The following is a 21,450-nucleotide window of genomic DNA, read 5'->3' as shown; positions in this document are numbered from 1 at the left end:
TAGTTAAGACCTGCTGGATGAAAGGCACGCAGGGCTTTTATTAACATCTGTATTATAACATCTTCAGTTGCACACTATTTTACAGCCCATTCTGAAAGGAATGTGAGGCATATAACAGTGTTTAGCATTAAATGCTTCAATCTCTGTTCATTCTAATGAGAAAAGTACCTGGGTTCACGTTGAGCTCCAGAACTGACAAGCTAGGTTCACTTAATACCACCCTCTGTAATATCCTTTTATAAATCAATTTATTTTTTTATTTTTTTTATTTTTTTTTTTACACTTGGCTACATGCAATTCTACTGTCTATAGCTTGAGGATCAAGCCCTTGGTCTAAGCCTTTGTAAAACCTGATAGTGTATTTCTCATTATGTCCACAGTCATTTCAATTCTTTTCCTTTGTCTAGGACTTCCGTTACGCTTTGATGCCTGTGGACATTTTAAGTAACTACCTTTTTTATTAGCTGACTCAACACAGGACGGAAGATTATTCTGTCCAGCTCTTCTCCTAAGGTCCTTTTATCAGCCAAAGTCCTTATATGACCTCTCTTAATGTTACCGTAGTATCTGTGGGGGTAGAAACACTTAGTGAATTTGCCATCCAAACACACCTTTGGGTTAGAGATGATTTCCATCCATTTTTAGCAGAAGAAATGACCCAAATAATGTACAATTGAAATAGATAATTGATCCAAACACCATTGTTCAAATCTGGGGAAAGGGAACTAACACAAAAATGGACTGAAGGTTTTCCCATGGGAAAAGACATGTCAAAATTGAGAACTAAGCTGGGATCATCACTTGTCCATCCAGTTCCTTATCAGCCATCAAATCAGTTCTTCAGTACAAAGACTGAAAATAAAAAGAGGTTTTGTGCATTCGGGAACACAATAGCTTAATTGTTTCCCAGGCTTTTTCTTCTCTAGGAAGAGCAAGATTGAAGTACCTCAGCTGGGGCTATTCTTCTTCGAGAAGTATTCTCACTTTGTCAATGTCTGTGTCTCACACTGGAATAGCCAGCAATGCTGGCTGCCCTCCTTAATATCAGACTAGTCCGATACATCAAATCGGTGTTACCTGAAGGTTTCCCTGCGATAGAACTGACATTCTCAGGCAGAACCTGCTACTTTCCTTCCATCCAACAGGCATCCTACAGAGGTGGTCAATGCCCCAAGCCTGTCAGTGTTTAAGAGGCATTTGAACAATGCCCTTAATAACACACTTAAACTTTTGGTCAGCCCTGCTTTGGTCAGACAGTTGGACTAGATGATTGTTGTAGTTTCTTCCAACTGAACTATTCTATTCTATGCTGTTCCATTCTATTCCATTCTATTCCATTCCACTCCATTCCTGAACACAGATGCAAAGAATGGCAGGGACCTGTGGAGATCATCTAGTCCAACGCCCCTGCTAAAGCAGGATCACCTAGAGCAGGTTGCACAGGATTGTGTCCAGGCAGGTTTTGAATATCTCCAGAGAAGGAGACTCCACAACCTCTCGGGGCAGCCTGTTCCAGTGCTTGGTCATTCTCACAGTGAAGAAGTTTTTCCTCATATTGAGATGGAACTCCCTGTGTTCCAGTTTGTGCCCATTGCCCCTTGTCCTGTCACTGGGCACCATTGAGAAGAATCTAGCCCCTTCCTCCAGACATCCACCCTTTAGATATTTATAAGTGTTGATAAACACCAGCACCACCAGCATGCCTTTGAGACTCCTTACCACAGATCCACATCTACTTGCTGTCTCTCTGTGGATGACTCAAACACAGGAGGTTTAGGCACAGCCTTCCACAGCTATTCCCAAAGCCTTAGCGATCAAACCTAAAAGAGCTCTAGACCTATTGTAGCAAGTTTTGTGACACATCTTAGCTCAAGCTCCAGTCTTCCTCAGCAGAGGGTAATAGTGTGGGTAGTTCCAGAGCCAAAAACCTGGCAAAAAAGTGTATAATAATGTTTTAGGATCACAAGGGAACCACACAGGACCCAGAGAAGACTCAGAGTCAAGTGATATGAGATGCAGCTCTGCACTATGGGATTGTATGGTATGCTTAAGCAACATGGACTTGTAACTTAACCTTGAGGCTAGAGAAAATCTTAGTACTTTTAAAATAAACAATACACCTGAGGCACCTGAAGGTCTTCCTTGAGCTAGAGCCAGGGCTGTAGAATGAAATCATGTGAATACTTAGATTCAAGCATACTTTAGTCTGCTTTTCACTTGCATGGTAGGCAATTTTCCTTTCTGTATCACTATCAAACTGTGTTTTCATCGGTTTTTGTCCCCCAAGAAAAGCAACAGCAAACAAAGTTTGTGTCTGAAGGAAAATTCTCATTAACATTCTGAAAGAAGGTATAATGTGACATTTTCAGGAGATCTTTCTCCCTGTGGGATTCATTTCTCTAGGAATTCAAGTCAAAATGTATAGAAAGAAACATAAACTCCCATGAGTGGCTCTTCCTTCAAAAGAAAAAAGAAAAAAACCGCAACCCACGTAAAAATTCCCCAAACCCTCAAACAATCCCTTTCAAAAACATAGCCTTCAATACCTTCTGAAATAACATCCTCACCTGAAAAATGGGCTCAATGATAGGACCGTTTCTGCTGTCTCAGGTTCTGGGTACTGTGAGTTAAAAAAATATGCTGAAACTAATATTAAGTTCAGAACAAGGCTTAGTAATCTCACTAAATGCTAATAGAGTTTTAATGCTGTTTTCATTAACTTTCTGCCCTTTCATATAAAGCTGGAGGGCTACTCAGTGATAAGAAAACCCCACCGATATAGTCATATGAATGGTTGCTAAATGCAAATTCTGGAAGCACTGGGCAATGCTCACAGCAGGGCTTTGACAGGATAAAGATTTTATGGAGTGTCATATCAGGACTTGTTGAGTAGGCTGAATGTCAAGAGTAAAAGCAACAGCAGGAAAAAATGAAAGCAAGAAGATCTCTGAAGTGATGAGGTTTTTTTTTTTTAATTGCAGTTTCCTACAGAAAAAAGTTTCCTCTATAAGTAGCTAAAAACCCAATAGGAAGCTCATCAAAAGGAGATTAAAAAAAATAAAAATCTGACAGAGAGCAAAACCCTGCCTTTCACTGGAAAGCCAGAGACAGGCTGACAAAATATTTCTGGCAGGCCTAAACTTTTCCAACACATTTCAGCAGATTTGGTTATCTGCATCGCAGCATCAAGCCTAATAGTTTGGCTGGGGTTTTGGGGGGGTTTTTTTTGGGGGGTATCAGTTGTGAAGTACTTGTCAGTAGGCTGGGAGGAAGAAGAACTCTCATGAACAGGATAGCCTGACAAAAACAAAGTATGTCCCACCATGGGAGTGCAGATATAAGAGGGCAAGAACATGAGTTTTATTCCCAGTTCACTCAGGAACTCGCTCTGTGTTTCTGATTCACCAAAGTCCCTGCAGTGAAACGTGCACCTGAAACTCAGGAACAGCTTCACCAGCTCCTACGAGAGAGGAAGGTTACACCTGCTAAGCACTGAACATGTGCTGAAGGCTCTGCTTGAGGTCTTCAGTCCCCAAATGTTTTTTTTTTTCCCATCTGTGAATACAGGTGGGTCATTATACCCATTTCTGTGTGTATTGTCCAACAACACTCTCACCAAGAATGTTAAAGCCAGCGTTATCCTCGCTGATCTCAGCTATCGTCTCTCTACACAGAGAGAAACATCTCTAGAATGCAAGTTCTCCAACATTAACGTGAGTGTTAAAGACAGAAAGGGGTAAGTTAAATTGTGCCTGTGGTTAATTTTCACCACTGGTGAGAGAGAGGATCACCTTGACCTGCTTGACCTAAATGCCTAGTGAGGTAACATCACACTTTGCCATGTTTTGTAGTAACTGCACACTAAATTTGGGTTCATTGCTCAGACTCTCTGCAGTGAGAAACCATAAGAAACCACAATGGCTTTCTTAATCTTTTGGGAACACTAGCCTTTTCCTTGGACACCAGATGTGCCTTGGATAGGAGCCAGACCACCCAGTGAATCAGCATAACTTACTGTAAAGGTCTGAGCAAGTTAATCCAATGGGATAACTCAACAGCAAGGAAACACTGAACACAAGTTCAGCCATGTGGATTGTTGAAACTCAGTAGAGAAATTAAACTCATCATAAGAAGTTAACATTTTCTCCTGTTCTATCTAGGCAAATAAAATGCCCTGCATTATTACAGGAATTCCCCATGGCTAGTCAGCTTGGAGCTTCAGACAGGCTGTATGAGCTCATTTGGCTATGCAAATGTTTCTTACCTACTGGAAAGTAGGATAGATACTTTCCTATCTTTCCTAAGAAAGTCAGGAGAGTTATTGACAGAAAACAGAGTGGCAAATTCAATTGCCAGAAACTCAGGAGGTGTAAGGGATTCTGGGAAAGACTGAGCATCCTAGGGATAGACATGTGAAGAAGCTGCAGGAACCAAAGCGAGGGAAGGTATGTGGATTAATCTGCCAGCACCACCATTCCCCACGACCTGTGGCTGTTGCTGGCTTCATCATCATCACATTTTCCTTCCCACAACTGCCCCTCTGTGGGAAGCAAAGACTAATGAAATTCTGGCTACACATAAGCAAGATGCAAGAAAAGGGGAATCCAACTAGGGATCTGGAGACATATATGATGCATAAGCAATTCTCATCCAGAACTCTGCTAGCCCATGGGCTTTTGCATAACCTTAATTTTCAGCTCTGGGAGGAAGCAAATGAAATAGCCCTGGGATGAATGACCGTTCCAGCCCAAGACCCAGGAACAGCTGGTTACTGCCTGCAAGCCACGTGGTATGTATGGTGTGGGTTTTGGCAATATTGAAACATTATGTTGCTTACAGGACAAAAAAAAGATTGGTCAGCTCCTGCTGAAACAACAGACCCACATAGTCTGGATTTCTGCTGCAAGGGGAAAAATGTGTATCAGGGCTGCCAGATGAGTTAATTTTGTATTAGATGCAGCACCAGCCTGCTAGTCCTTTTATCTTCCACTTTGGCTAAGATCAACTGTTGTTTGTTCCCAAACTCTTCCTCAGTATAAAACTCTGGAGCCTGGAAGCAGTGTGTTTTCTGCAGAAGACATGCAGTCAGCATGTACAACCCTTATCATTCCAGCCCATGCACAGTCACAGCAGACACCCATGCTGACATTTCAATGGACTTCTACCTCCAGATCGTGTTTCAGATCATTTTCATTTCACTGAATCCAAATGGCACTTCCACTTGTGACTGACAATCCAGCTCAGAATTAAGGCACCCATTTCAGGCATCAGCACTGCCCTGTCTCCACGTGCAGTGGATGTGCGAGCTCCACTTATAGTCCCTGGATAGCCAGACAATACAGTCTGTGAAGCCCACACAGCTAATTTCTCCACAGTAGACCTCTATGGCTCAATTCAGTTGCCTGCGGACAACTATCTTGTGCCAGCTGAGACTTGCTAGGGTATACAAGACGTGCATGGGGCCAGGAGCTATGACAAGTGACACCCATGCCATTCTGGACTGACAGCTGGGATCCAGGTGACATAGCCTTGGGAAACTCAAATGACAATAGACATATATGTGTGGACAAGTGCACCGATCCCTTCAAAGTGGGCAGACGAATTGCTGTCCAGGCTTCATTGTCTGAATCTCCACTGACTGTAAGGGCAGTTTAGAATACTTGGCTCTCATGGAGGTGCATTAACACCCAAATACTTGTCTTAATCTTGAATTTCAGTTTCACAGAGGATGAGAGAAAAAAAGTGGTGGAGTGACCTGGAAGATGGAAATCTGCTTTACTGAAAAGCTTTTCTCTGCTGTGTGTGTATGCATCGAGATCTTACCAGGGGGGAAAAAAAAAAAAAAAAAGGATTATATGGACGCACAGTGAGATCTGTTCCCATGGAAGTAAGCTCATTAACTTCCTGGGTGTTTAGACAAAAGCAGCCCTCATGACCACTCATTAAAAATAATACAAACCAAAAGAATGGCCATGTCTTTGACTTATAAAAATGTTTCCAATCAAAAGGGAAAGCATTTAGGGCTTAATCACAACAATAGAAAGTATTCTTAAAGGCCTTTGTTTTGTATTAAGCAATGGAAACCAATAGTATCCAATTTGCAAGATATTTCATAGTGAAACTAGGCTGTTTTCAGAGGTACTGATGCACATATGAACAGGAAAACACATACACCATATATACACAAGTGCGTGCCAATAATGCTTAACACTGTCAGTACTTTGTCCTTCAGCTCCAAGAAAATGGAAGAGAAGGCTGGCTGCTGATTAACCTCATGCTCTTTCATTGCTCTTCATAATCAAAACAATCACTACTTTTATCCCTGACTGCAATCATTCTTGTGACCTTGTTCCACCAACCCAAGTTCAGGTGTTGGTGGGGTTTCTTTTTTTCTGTTGCTAAGTACCCCAGGTTTTGGGTGCATGTGTGTGCACATATGTGTCTATGTATGCTTTAGCAAAGGATGAATATGTTGACTTTACCAAAACGAAATTCTCACAACAAAAAATTGTATTGAAATTACCACTTGAACACAACATGAAAAACCAAAGATGTCAGCAGATTATAAAAGTCAGTATATCCACAAATGTAGAAAAAAAAAAAAAGTTTCCTAAGATGACTACCTTTCCTTGCCTACGTTTGTCAACAGTTGAATGAGATGTAAATTTTGCTGTGTCCCTGTGCAAAGGAATGACAGAAATGACTGTGCCTTTGAGTACTCCTGAATACTGTCACATTGGTTCCTGTAATCCCACAAGAAGGGAGGAAAACAGTTTAGTACTCCCCATAGTATTCCACCTGGCTTTAGTCTTATATGGTTAGATGGGAATTCTAACCCAGATCTTGCCCTAAACCCAGAATAAGGATTTGAACCATGGATTTCTACCCTAAGTCAGGAGAGTATGAGCCATGCAGAAGGGGCCAACACTTAATCTGTTTTGTAGCAGCTTCACTGTTCCAAATGTGTAAATGACTGCTGAGACAGACATTAAACAGGCACAGTTCCATCACTTGATGGCAAAGACACAGGAATGAGAGACAGTATGCTCCAATTCTGGTCTTTTCATCAATAAATACTTAAGTGTTCATTGAAAGTGGAAAAGGCATAAGAAAAAAAAAAAAGATAGATACCTCCCTCTCCCCCATCTCATAGCTGATGTGAGTGTTCCCCTTACCAAGTTGTGTATCAGTCTCTATCTGAGATAATTTGATTAGACTCAAGGTAAAGTTGCTCTTTAGTTTTACCTTCACATAAAAATCAAGAATGCATTAGCGATGGAGAATGTTCCCTTTCCAGCAGATCCATTGTGATCCCTGTTGGAAAACCTGAGCCATGAGAAATCTGACTATCTGTGTCAACGCAGTACCTGTTGAGCCCATACCTGCCACGGGTAAAGCGAGTACCCGCTGGGTCAGTGAGATACTGAGCAAAAGTAGGAGAAAACTCAATATTATAACAGCTCATTACAAACAGTAATTAATATATAGCTCAAATCCAGCTTGGAAAATTGGCTCTCCAGACTGGTGAGTTTAACCGTATGTTAAACTGCTGTGATACGCTTTGATTGTATTAAACAATATACTATGCATTAACAGTTCTAGAACTTATTTTTAAAAAAATACTAATATGATTACACTATCAATAAAAATAAGAAACCCAAACCAAAAATAAAACTAACCCACATTCCTTTTTACTCCCATGGTACAATTTTTCATGTGTAAATCAAACCTTTTCTGGGCTTCAAGGCACTCATGGAATCAAGTTACTGAAATTTTTGATCACATGTATACAGTAAGAGAAATTTCTGTCCATAAAGCAAGGTGAACTTCCAATGTGCTGGATCAAAAGATCAGAGATCATACTAACCGGCCCTTTGACCCACGAAAAGCATATGTAACTGAAGATGTGTCTGACTGAAGATTACCATCTGCCACTGCCCAGCAAAACTGTTGACTAAACGCTGTCACTAAGTAGTTCACAGTAAACACAGTGGCAAATTATTTAGGACCGAAGAAGAAAATCAGAAACTATTGCAAATGGTAGATGGCAGAGAAACATAAAAAGCAGAGGCAAAAATGGCTATTAAAACAGATTTTATACTTATAAAATTACCCTTAATGAACTATAAAATAAATAAGCCTTAATGAACTATAGCAACCACTTACAATTATTTCTGTACTAATAAGCTTGGAGAATATATTTGCGATATACTGGTCATTACCAAGATATGCTTTGGAATATATAATTTAATAAAGAAGTTACTACAAATTAAAGGGATTCCAGGAATTTTGTGTGTCTGTCACCCCACAGCAACATTTGCGTGTCAATAGAGAAAATTTCCTAGGCCAATAAATACCCAAATTTGTTCATACAATCTGAAATGCAGTTTTTATAGCTTCTCTCTTGCATTAAATTTCTCCTCTATAGTCTTTTTAATGCTCTGTTCTGGAAAAAAATGTAAATAAATATTGGTCATTGGGATCTGCCTTGTACAGAGCATTTAATAGGAATCCTTAATTGCATGTTGTAAACATAATACAAATGGCCGTTGTAAAACTAAGAACAATTTTGTTCAAAATAATCAACAAGAATGCCTCTTCATATAGCAACCTTTTTTACAAGGCACAGTACTAGACATCAAAAAACCAATCCTTGCAGAAATTGAAATAGAGAAAATTCCACTCTTGCATAAGCAAGCAACTCTTTTTCACTGGGGGGGGAGGGTGTGGTCAAACACTGGAATACGTTGCTCAAAGAGTTTGTGGAGTCACCATCCTCAGAGGTGCTCAAGACCTGACGAGACACTGCCCTGAGCATCTGCTCTAGGTGACTCTGCTTGTACCAGATGACCTCTGGAGGTCCCTGCCAAGCTCATACATTCTGTAATTCTGTAAGGCACTTGTTTGCTTTTTGGAAGTTTAGCTTTTATTTAGGTAAGGAGATGTACAACCAAAAATCAAAGTACAATATAGACAGTTATTATCAGAGCCTAGAATTGGGTAGGCTTTCTTCTACCCCCATTTCAAAAATCCCTCCAATCCAAAGTTGTGCAGAGCTTGCTCAAGATATTGCTGTTGTGTGGCTCTTCTTCTGTAAGCACTCTAGAACTCAAACTTTGAGAAGAAAAAGCAGATGCCTTGAAAATATTCCATATACTATATGGCTTTTTTTTATCTAAAGACTAGGCAGACAATCAAAAAGGATCAAATTACCACTGTTTAATGAGTTACTGCTTGTCAGCTGAGAGGCAGCAATGGATGGGATGTTATTCTTAGCATGTTTTGATGACATGACATCAAAACTAATGCATTTTACTCTGCACTCTCAGCAGCCTGTAGGACAGCTATAGCAGTTCAGTTAACAAGAGGTAATTCAATCAACCACAGTAATGTGAAAATTGAAACGATCTACCTCTACTCCACCTTGTTCATCGTTTCAGTGACGAGAAACTTTGCCCGCCTTCTGAGTTGGGATGATAAGATTCATTTGAGATGCACAGTTGTAAATACAGTGTCTCTTTGTACAAGCTTTCAACATAGTAATTCCTGATGACCTACTTGTGAGAGAAATGAAACGGTTTATGCACTATATAGCAAAGTCATTCAACACTGTAATGTAAAAAGCCCATTTCAGTGTTAAAATATGGCTATTAATTGGGGAATTAATAATCTGTCAAAGCTTAAGCAACTTCCGTACCAAACTCAGAAGTAAAAAAGCCATTTCTCCAGCAGTTTTTTTAGGAAATAAAGACAGTTATTTCTTTAATGACTGTTAAAGTCAAAAGGTTGCTTTTCCAGATACGTCTAAAAAGCCTCTTTTGAGAGCTGAAACATATTCTGTAAATGAAAGGTTGTTGTGAAGCAGATTCCAACTCCTATTAAAGCCTAATAAAACTACAAGGCATATTTCAGAAAATTCACTGAGTATGGTGGAATTATAGTTCTCTTTTTAAAGATGGTTTGAGAATCTCACATCAGAGAGATAAAGGCAATTAGGAGTTTATTATTTATATATTGAACAGACTATATATTATCAAAATGTGGATATTTCTAAGATCTACCCTAGGAAGTGGATAGCTAATAAAGACATGGTAACCACTACATTATAACTCATTCAGGTCTGAAGTTATGTGGGATTTTGTAATTTTTTTTTTTTTTTTTTTTTTTTCACGTTAATGAAGACCTAGGAAGAAAAGGAGGCCATAGAAACAGCCTTGAATTGTTGATTTCACTCTCAGGTTTAAAGAATACCTCCCAGATCACTACAGTTGCTTGGAGAGAGTAAAAGTCATTTGCGAAGGAGAACATAACGATCTACAGCACATCTTGGGACAAGGCCATCTTCCAACTAGATTGACCACCACCACCTCTGACCTTGGCTGGATGCTAGGTGTCTATCAAGCTGCTCTATCTCTCCCCTCCTCAGCACGAGCATGGGGGGAGAAAATAAGGTGGAAAAAAATTTGTGGGTCCAGATCAAGGCAGTTTAATAAAGCAAAAGCAAAGGCCACATGCAGAAGCAAAGGAAAATAAAAGATTTATTCTCTACTTCCTATCAGCAGGTGAAGTCCAGCCCTGGAAGCAGGGCATCAGTACATGTATTGGTTGCTCCAGAAGACAAACATTGTAAAAATGAATGCCTCCCCTCCTTCTCCTTTCTCTCAGCTTTCATTGCTGAGCAGATGTCTTATGATATAGAATATCCCTTTGGTCAGTGTGGGTCAGCTGTCCTGGCTGTGTCCTCTCCCAAGATCTTGCCTAGCGCCAGTCTAATGCTGAGGGGGGAAAGAAATGTTGTAGAGACAGCCTTGATGTGCACTGGCACTGCTCAGCAGTAGCCAAAAAAACTGTGTTATCAACACCTTTCTAGCTACCAATACACAGCACAGCACTATGAGGGCTGCTGTGGGGAAAATTAACTCCATTTCAGCCAGACCCAGTACAGATTCCCTGTCTTAGGAGAGAATGTTTTTCACATTTACATCTCGAGAACACAGACAGGTAAAGTACCCAAGTGTATCAAAGCCTGATGACCTCAGAGCTTCTATATAATACTGCTGTGTGCATGTCCACAGAAGGGGAAAAGCAGCATATAGATTCTGTCTTTGCTACTGATTTTGGAGATAGAACATTGCCATAATTCCAGTGGCCGTGTTGCTCCAATAGAAAAACAAGTTTGTTAAGATTGGATTTCTAAGTTACTTAGGGAGAAAAGATAAAGAACAATAACAGTACCTTAATATTATGAGTGGGGAAAGTGAAGATCTGTCTATTATTTGCCAGCATCAGACACCTCTTTTTCAAACTTTCTCTTTCACATACAAAAGCTTTAAAATTGCAGAACCAGTTGAGACTGAGATGGTGATGAAACATGCAGACTTTGTGGCTTTTGTTGGATCAATACATGCTAGCACAGAACTGGCCACTCAGGGTCTCCTGGTCCCCCACACACCAAGCTCTGCGCTCAGTGGCAGCAACCTTACCTGTATTCCCATCATCCCCAGGCCAAGAGGAATTGCTCTCCAGAGAAGAATAAGCTGGTTTAACCTTATCAAAAAAGAACCACACACCTTCCCAAACTGACTTCACTGAAAGCCCACTCACCCCAGAGCCGAGGGGCACCAGGATGAACGATGGACTCCCTTGGGCTGCTCTTCTCTGCACTTGTCCCTCTCACAACACCAAAATCTCACTTTGGGGGCTCGATGAGACAGATAATTCAAGCGTTGCCAACTGAAAATGTCAGCTAACAGTGGTGGAGTGATGTGAGAGCAGTTTATAAATCCGTGTCGCTCTTATAAAGAGCCTAATCCTCCCTTTTCCCGGGGGCTACTGATTTATGGCTCAGAGAACCCTCCTGAGCCATTAATCGTACTGCAAACACCAACTGCTCCCTCCACCAGACATCACTGCTCCTGAGGAAACGAGACTATCCACAGGGAAGAGGACGCTTGCCGCTGACTCATTCAAAGATTTTAGACATACATATGACAATCTTTCCCAAAGCCGGAACCTAAATTTTAGGCACCTAAAGCTATATTTAGGCAGTTAAAGGAATGAGTGGTGCTGTCCACGATTCTAGCTGATATATCTTCTTCTTTTCACATGGTCTTTCCTTAAGTAGCTGTGAATGACACAGCACATGAGGCCAGAGAGCCCATGAGTCTGAATCAGCATGGCCATTTTGGTGTTGTTTCTAGCAGTTCAAACTGAATGCATTAAAGATCAGCCTCTTCTCTCAGGTCCTTAGAGGTGTGTCATAATAGCTAAAGTTTAAAGGCATTACGAAGCATAAATAATTAATGCTTGCAGATTGTTTTGGGAAGCTCAGATCAAAGAGTTGCCATCCATCCGAAGGGTCACTCAGTGGGAGTACTCCATTTTCCTACCCATTGCAAAGAAACTGTGTGGAAACCTGAGATGGGACGAAGAAAGCTGCTGACTGCTCGAAACTCCTACTGACTTTAGATTCAAATCAATGAATTCAAGTTATTACTTGTTAATTGAGCTGCAGGAACTGTCTACATGTGGACTTTCAAGCTAAGGCAAATGCAACGTAATACATCCTCCCCTAGCTCTCTTTCACAGTGGAATTAATGACCTGGCATTATGTGATACTTGTAAAGACCAAAGAGCATGCAGATGGACAACAATGAAGGTCAGCCTCAAATGTATTCAACCACAGCAACGTGATCATGTGATATCCCATCAGAACGATCATCCCTTTGAAGGTTTGGAAGAGGTGTGTATAATTGGAGAAAACTCAGAGAACTTCTGTGAAAAAAAAAAAAAATCTACTTTTTACTGACACTTCTGACTTTCTTACCCTGTTACTTTGAAGGATTTTTTTGTATAAAGCAGACTCTTGTCTCTTAAAATTTTATTTTCTACTGGTAATAATTTCTCTCTTCTACCTGTCTGTATCTCAGATTTTAACTGGCTGTCAGGGAAATAATTTAACTAAGTGAAATGCAGACATGGTCATTGAAATCAGGAAAGTCTTCAAGAGTATAAATGTTAACTTAATTTAAGAAATTGGGCCAAATCTTACAACGAGACTCATTATATAATAATAAGTGAAAATTCAGATCTCATTTTTGGCTCATATAAATTTGAAGCACAAAAGTTACTGCAGAATCAGGATGTATCTCAGTCTTCCTGCCAGAGCAAAAATTGAGCAAGGATGCCAGAATCCGAGCAATTAATTATAGACTAAAAGATCAGAATCAAATTGACAAGAATTGACACCTGACTATAAATGCAGGAACCTTTTCAAAATAATAGGAAACAGGGGGAAAAAAAAAAGATATTGCAGAGTTATTGATTCCTGATTGTTCTGCAGAGCAAACATAGCAGCAATGCCAGAGCCAGGGCAGAGGGGTGAATTATTTTAGAATTTGAAAGACAGATGTCAAAAATATTATGACCCTTTCAGGGCTTGAAGAGACTGAAACAAGCTTGAAAACTGAGCCACTCACATAGTTATTAAGCCATATGTAGACGTGTGGTAAAAACAGAGACACAAAGTAATGCCAGCCCCGTGATATCAATTTAAAAAGCAAAAGCAATACCATGAAACAAACCCGTCTATGTTCTGCCCTTATTTACTATGTTCATTAGGCTGAGTTATTGCTCTGTTCAATACCGAGTAGGAACTGCTGTGCTCTCACAACCCGACATTGCCAGGCAAGAGATGCACTGGGCAAATGTCAGAATTTCTATTGCGAGTCTCAGAAGAGGGTGCCCAGACTTGTCTCCTGCTGGGAAGGAAGGACAGAACTGTAAATGCCAAGCACCACAACGCCACTTGTCAATCTTTCCCTCTCTGCCACCTACAGATACGGGCTCCAATTGCATTTGGCGGTGGGTTATTGATGTGTTCTGCCTTGGAAGAACTTCTTGGCTCCACATGGTACTTCATGCCCTACCCGGATGTCTGTTGCTATGAGGGAAAGGTGCAGAATTAACGACATCAGAAGGGGCTGAGGCTAACCTAGCAAAAATCTGTCACACTGAAATCTGTTCTGTTGTCTTGGTTTCAAACGCCAAGATTTAAAACTCTTATATGAAGATGCTCTTTACTTCCCTAGGCCAGACTGCATGAAGGGACATTCCTCTGCTCCTTCAAACACACATAGTGACAAGTGCAGGTTTTATGATTCCGACGGCATTGCAAGGAACCAGAGGTACAGCACACAAGGACCCAACTCAAAAAGAGCTTAAAGTCTGAAACTAAGGAAAAAACCAAACAGCAAAGACAGACTGTATAAAATAATATGTCTGAACCTCATCCTTATTGGTCAGGTTACAGAAAACATTTAACCACATAATAAGCACATAAATGAATTAGGCAAGGAAAACTGTGATTGCAAAGGAGGGAAAAATAATCCCAATTAAAACAATATTTTCTAGTTTTCTATAATAATTAATTCAATTTAAATTCAAAACAAGACAGTTGCATATTCAGGAAACAGATACCTGGAGCCTGATTATTACTTTTCCATATGGACTGCAGCCCTGCTCTGGACATGCTGGCCAAGATGGATTTTTAGCTGTACATTAAAGATTACATGTTGACTGTAATTAAAGTGGAACTCCTTGCTCAGGATATTTCACATTTTAAAAGTTTATGATGGTTCAAAACGCAACTGTTCAAATTAACAAGAAAGGAATGCATCAATGGCTGTTAAAGATAAAATAACTACTTCCTGGATCAGGAAGCCTTTGAGCTTCAAGTAGCTGAAGGCTGGGAGAATATTCTGCTGAATGATCACTTCTACACTTTTCTGTTGTTCTGCTCTTCCATAGCTGAGCATCAGCTACCAAGAAGGGAAACACTGTTTTAGTCCTCTGGGCTCTCGACTCTTTATTCACTGACAGATGCTAAGGCTGGAAAGAACAGTAAGTCCACAGGGTTTAAGGACCTATATAACAAAGTCCATGTACTGAGGCCAGTAACCTTTGTTTGACTGAAGCGTGTCTTGTAAATGGGGAAGGTACCTTCTGCTGCAATGACTTAATCCAAGAAAAGGGCACAGAGTAGTCAAGTCATCTTTCATTCTCTTTTTCTTCGGCTAAATAGTTCGGGATGATTAAGTTGTCATTGGAAAGCATATTTTCCAACTATCAAATGCGTGTAGCATCTTTCTCAAAGTTTGTCACCTCTTTTTTTTCCTATAAAGAATGCTTAAGACTTAGGATTCCAAGAGTCTTGATTGTCACTTTGTGTAATTGTGCACTCATCCAAATGAGTCAAAAGGAGGAGGACACAGAAGGTCTATCTAAGCTAAGAAACCCTGGTGCTAGAGAAAGACATTGTTAAAGGAGGGACTTCTTTCAGACTGCTACTGCGATACCGTCCTTTTAAAGATGTTTACTGATGTTGTACCATAAAAGAAAAAAGAGCAGCTGCAATGTTGCTACAATATGAGCAACGTGACCTAAAAGTTCCTGGGCTATTTTCCTGAGGTGTCAGCAAACAAACGTACAGACATACGACCCCAGGAGTTCCTCCACGTCTGCCGTAGACGCTCCTCTCTCCCTCTGCCAGACAAAACTGCCGCGAGGGAGCAGTGACATACTTACAGCAGGGGCCTCGACAGGCAGAAGTCAGGGCTCAGAGCTCTCCTGAACAGCTGGTCTCTGCACACACTGAGCCAGCAGCCGATGATGCCACCACTGCTTGAGAAACTCACGGGGGAAAAGTACTTCTTACATTTCTATATTCGTGAAGTGATGTTTCCTATGGAAGGAATGCCTCGTCTGCCAAAAGTCATGTCTGATTTATGGTGGTGGTGGGGAAAGTGGGGTTTATGTCCTTTTGAGAAGAACCGTTGATTCAGTATCATTACTTCAAAAGTAGAAACAGGAACAATAAAAAAAAGAGGACGAAGACTTTATATGTTAATGATCATAATGATCATTAGTGATCATTGAAACTAATAGCATCATTTCTTTACTTTAACTCAGTGAATAGTGACCTTCAGACGTCTCATCATGGCTGCACTTGTGAAAGCTAAAGCAGCCTGCCTTGAATATCACGTAAATGGGACTTAAACCACTTGAACAGGGTGGCTGGTGCTGTTTCTTTTGGCTCCTTACTGATTCATCACAGAACAAACTCTTTGATGACATGTTAAATGAAAGTTCTGAGCAGCCGTTGCTAATCTTGGGATTTTATTCAGTTATGTGTCCTGTACCAATTAGACTATTTTGCAACTAGTTCCCTAGCTTGCTTTCTTCCCTTTATTTTCTCCAAACAGTCACGTAGAGTTAAACCCAGCTGTTCTCTATCTCCCTAAAGTATGTAAGACAGTTTTATATGGAACAGTCTGTTGAGGTGATTGAAACTTTAAATTCACTGATATTTTAAAATCCATTTGCATTGCAATTCATAACAGAAAAGTTATTCACTATGGACATGGAAATTCTGAAAATGTTCTGATTCGGAAATCTTTAAAATATAAGTGTGAAATCTGCCACATACCATTTGGGGTCAACCTAGAATAAGAACATTTTATAATGATCAGAAAGCATACTTGTTCCAATATAACTCAATGCAGGTTTCCCCACATTTGTACTGCTGCAGAATAACTTGTCTTAGAAGTTTAATAATTAGTTTCACAACTGATGATGAAAAGTAGAGCATTATATTTTTCCTAGGACTTTCATTAATGTCTCTAGGTTCACTTCCCTCAAGACATGGATCTCTTAACAGAAGATTAATTCTAGTTTTCCAATGGAGTTTTATTGTAAGAATATTTTGGTTCTCTGACTTTCTCCACTTAAGGGACTTAGATTAAAATGCATCTAGGTTTAGTCAACTGTTGATAAGATTTGTGATGTTTAGTAGATAGGAATACTTAACTATACATAAAAGAAATTTTATTATATTATAGATTATCATGATGGATCACATTTTGAAACCAGACTAATGCAGAGTAAAACCAGAGTAATGCAACTAAAATTATTGTAGTTACTCTAGACTTAAATCAGCAGGACAGATCACTATCTGCACCCATAAGCAGTGTCTCTTATGTAAAAGAGGAATAAAAATATATGTAGAATTTATATCTATCGATGTATATATATATATACACACACACACATATATATGCCATAAGAACATCCATATTTGATCAATCTAAAGGTGATATCATCATGAATTCAGTGCTGGGCAAACACCTAAGTAAGCACACAAGTGTAGAAACATATTTACAGCTATTTCTCCTAGCAATAATGTAAGGCTCATGATCATCCTCATCCAGAAAAAATGAGATGGTACTTGACATTCTTCAATTTTCTTTCATGAATTTGTACAATTCCTTTCTGTACCCAAATTCTGTCATCCACAAAGTCATACCAGAAGTTCCAAAGCTTATTACACCTTGTGTGAAGGATTTTCTGTGATTGTTTAGAACCAATATCTGCTAGTTTCAGTTCAGAGCATGACGTAGAAAGAAGGCACGTTGGAAGGCAATGACTTCATCCTCAGGTGAAAGGACAGCATTGTCAAGTAACACTGAACACTTGTAAATCAAAACAATAAACAAAATCTATCCAATCCTTTGTGCTTCTTCTAGGGTAGTTCCAGAGGGTAGAATCATAGAATCGTTTGGGTTGGAAAAGACATTTAAGATCATCAAGTCCAACCATTAACCTAGCACTGCCAAGTCCAACCATTAAACCATGTCCCTAAGCACCACATCAACATGTCTTTTAAATACCTCCAGAGATGGTGACTCCACCACTTCCCTGGGCAGCCAATGCTTAACAACCTTTTTGGTGAAGAAATTTTTCCTAATATCCAATCTAAACCTCCCCTGGCGACACTTGAGGCCACTTCCTCTTGTCCTATTGATTACTTGGCAGAAGAGATTGACACCCACCTCACTAACACCTCCTGATGTTTAGGGGACTGGACCATCTCTCGTATGAGGAAAGGCTGAGAGAACTGGGTCCATTTAGCCTGGAGAAGAGAAGACTGAGAGGGGATCTTATCAACACTTATAAATATCTAAAGGGTGGAGCCAGACTCTCTTCAGTGGTGCCCAGTGACAGGACAAGGGGCAATGGGAACTAACTGAAACACAGGAAGTTTCATCTCAATATTAGGAAAAGCTTCTTCTCTCTGAGGGTGACCGAGCACTGGGACAGGCTGCCCAGAGAGGTTGTGGAGTCTCCTTCTCTGGAGACATTCAAAACCCACCTGGATGTAATCCTGTGCAACCCGCTCTAGGTGATCCTGCTCTAGCAGGGGGGTTGGACTAAATGATCTCTAGGGGTCCCTTCCAACCCCTACCAATCTGTTAATCTGTGATTCAGGTAGTTGTAGAGAGTGATCAGGTCTCCCCTCAGCCTCCTTTTCTCCAGGCTAAACAAGTTCCCCAGTTCCCTCAGCTGCTCCTCACAAGACTTGTGCTCCAGACCCTTCACCAGCTTCGCTGCCCTTCTCTGAACATGCTCCAGCACCTCAATGTCCTTCTTGTAGTGAGGGGCCCAAAACTGAACACAGCACTTGAGGTGCGGCCTCACCAGTGGCGAGTACAGTGGACAATCACTGTCCTGGTCCTGCTGGCCACACTATTTCAGATACAAGCCAGGATGCTGTGGGCCTTCTTGGCCACCTGGGCACACTGCTGGCTCATATTCAGCTCATAAACTCTCCTTTTTTTGTCTTCCTCTTCATCCTGGTTGGGCAGTCTATAACAGACTCTCACCGTGATATCTGCCTTGTTGGCCTTCCCCCTGATTCTTACCCATAAACACTCAACCCTATCGTCACCATTGTCGAGCTGTAGACAAAACACTCCCTAACATACAGGGCAACCTCACTGCCTCCCCTTCCTTGCCTATCCTTTCTGAAGATTTTATAGCCATCCATTGCAGGACTCCAGTTGTGTTAGTGACCATCATGGAAACATGGTGCAATGACTGTATCATAGTTCAGGCTAAGAAATCTCCACTAAATTGTTGTAAAAACTCCCAGTGAGCCTCAGTATAATGCAGTATCTACTAACTACAGGAGTGATATCACACATGCTTTATGCAAGTCTCTGTAGGACATGAGAGGTCTCTAAAACAATAGTGTCCCCACCCTCCATTGCTTCCTGCCTCAGGACTCCTACTTGCTGTCTGCAGTAAAAGTCCCATTGATACTCTTGGGTTCTGGCTTTACCAGTCAGAAACCCCACCATGGCAGTAGGCATGCTGACCTGGGATTCCAGAGCCCTTTGGGTGGTAGAAATCCTGTAAATCTAATAATTCCTCCTTAAATAATGGCCTAGCAACCTTCTAAAGCAGCAGATAGTCAGAAATGCTTTGTATCAGACAGAGATTATCAGAAATAACTTATGAGTCATTCTCCCAGGCAAATGAGGCAAAAAATAAAAGGAAAAGAATATCCTTTTTTGTGTCTTATGTTTTACTTTTAAAGCACATTCCTTACAAAGAAAACATACTATAGCTTAAACTTCACCAGTGGGATGAAGCTGCTTTGATGTCTCATCTGTCTTGGCAAGGTTACAGCCCAGTGTCCCTACAGACCAATAGTCCTTTTGAGGGTGGATCCAGAGCAACGGTCACCAGAAACTCATTTATATTTTTGTTCATACTACAATTTCCCGTTGTTTGTCTTCCTTCTTCTCAGGAGGGCTTTGCTCCAGGGTCTCTTTAGAACACCTCAGCATATCTGGGGGATGTTGGGTTGCCCAGGACTCTGCTTCAGTCTGGGGTCTTTAACACTGCTTCTGCATCTCTAATTCATATGGATTTAGGAGTCATTAATTAGCATTGCTATGAGATCCGCATAAAATGAAACACAACACAAACAGCAGAGGAAAGGGTAATAAGATGTTTGGTTTGAATACCAGCTTGGCTTACATTTGAAGATCCACTAAGGGTGTTATTTATGAGCTCAAATACCCTTTAAAGGAAATTATTTTCATAGGCCACACCTGAATGTACAAGTTAAGATAATTTTTTCTTACCATTATCAGCTTCCTAATCTGTCTCCCAACCATCATACTCTGTATGATAAAACACTTAGTTAAAGACTTTTACCTGTGGAAACCATAGCCAGATCAGCGCTTGACAGAGACCGCGATGATTATGACAATGAACAGGAGAACGGCCAACGCAATAGACAGAAGGCAGCACTTCATCTTCCTGGCTCGTAGCTAAAAGAGGAGAAAGACAAAGAAATAAGTGCATAGAGGTTTAACATGAAGATGGAGGGTAAATCCATGAAGAAATTTTGATATTTTTCCATGGGTGGAACTATTTGAAACAAGTCAATACAACATGGAAAATTTGCTTCTATTTTTTCCAGACTGACTCATCCTTCTGAACAATCCAGATTCTTCCTTTTTCAGTGACAATCCCTTAAATATAATCACCTTCTCTGCACAACTTCCTTTCTGCTTAAATCATTGTTTGTGTCACACTAAATTTCCAGATTCTGCTTGGAGGGCTGGACTTGGGTAAGGCTATTCAGTTTAGTTTTGGTCTGGGGGTGTCAAATCTGCTTTCTGGCTACCAGGGGAAGACTGCAAGATAAAGAAGCCTCTCTCCACCCTGCTGTGCCATGAAATCTAGCCAAGCAATAAGGTAAGCTGTTTATAGGGTAGGCAAATGTAACTCCAGCATTAACCACCCTGATTTCATTCAAATTAAGATATGGTAAAAGAGAGCTTCTATAGGGTTTTAATTCTGATGTCTGTTTCTACTTAAACCCATCAGCTTTCCCAGTGACCTCCATGGCCATAATGTTGTTTGTTCCCATTTAAAATCTTTTCCAGATAGTTCAATTCCTCTTCCTCCCTTTTGGAGAGATTAGAAAGGTGTTTCCATGATCCCACAGTGCCAGTAATCCTCTTATCAACACATAAAAACCAGTAACTTCAGTGAGAAGTCAACTCAGACTTAATAACACCATCTTGACTTGATAAACCAACTTAATTTGTCCAGACTTCTTTACTTTTCTTACAGCTGAAGCAGCACTCTTACAGGAAAGATTATGTTAATATTATTGCTGTTATCCACTTTTCTTTCCTTTCTTTCCCTAACTGCTGTAATCATCCCTCCCAGTCTGCCTCAGATCCTTTGCTAACTGATTTGCACCACATTGTATTTCCCATAGAGCAATAGTTACCCAGCTATTTTGTTCTACAGATGTTTTGGCCTCTTACACTGCAAGTGACAGGAGGCTCATCTCTTCCTGCGGTGCTCCAAAGCCCAGTGCTTCATTCCCTCGCAACTCCCCCCAGGGCCCATCCATTTTGCTGTGCAGAGCTGGAGAAGCACTTCCAGCAGATAACTATGATGCATGACCTGTCCTCTCCTCCAGAATCAATCACCAACCAAACTGCTGGTTTTTATTAAAGTGTGGATTTCCAGATTATTATTTTTTAACAAATTAAAACACTATGTTGTCCTATGTCCATAGCAGAT

The 21,450-nt window shown here is 40.6% G+C and overlaps 1 protein-coding gene across 11 annotated transcripts in view; it reads right to left on the bottom strand.

The window, feature by feature from the left end:
- The window catches only part of TSNARE1 (t-SNARE domain containing 1), a 498,360-nt gene that overhangs the window by 51,180 nt on the left and 425,730 nt on the right, over window positions 1-21,450 (bottom strand). For all 11 annotated transcript variants that reach the window (XM_054816241.1, XM_054816249.1, XM_054816243.1 and 8 more), the window contains one exon: window positions 20,062-20,177. In XM_054816241.1, coding sequence (XP_054672216.1) covers window positions 20,082-20,177 — 96 coding nt within the window. In that variant the 3' untranslated portion in view covers window positions 20,062-20,081. The remainder of the gene's footprint in view (window positions 1-20,061; window positions 20,178-21,450) is intronic.

This window comes from Grus americana, chromosome 2 (genome assembly GCF_028858705.1).
Source record: "Grus americana isolate bGruAme1 chromosome 2, bGruAme1.mat, whole genome shotgun sequence".
In the NCBI taxonomy this organism is placed as follows: domain Eukaryota; kingdom Metazoa; phylum Chordata; class Aves; order Gruiformes; family Gruidae; genus Grus; species Grus americana.
The sequence above is the reverse complement of the archived record's forward strand: the minus strand, read 5'-3'. Positions and strand labels throughout refer to the sequence as shown.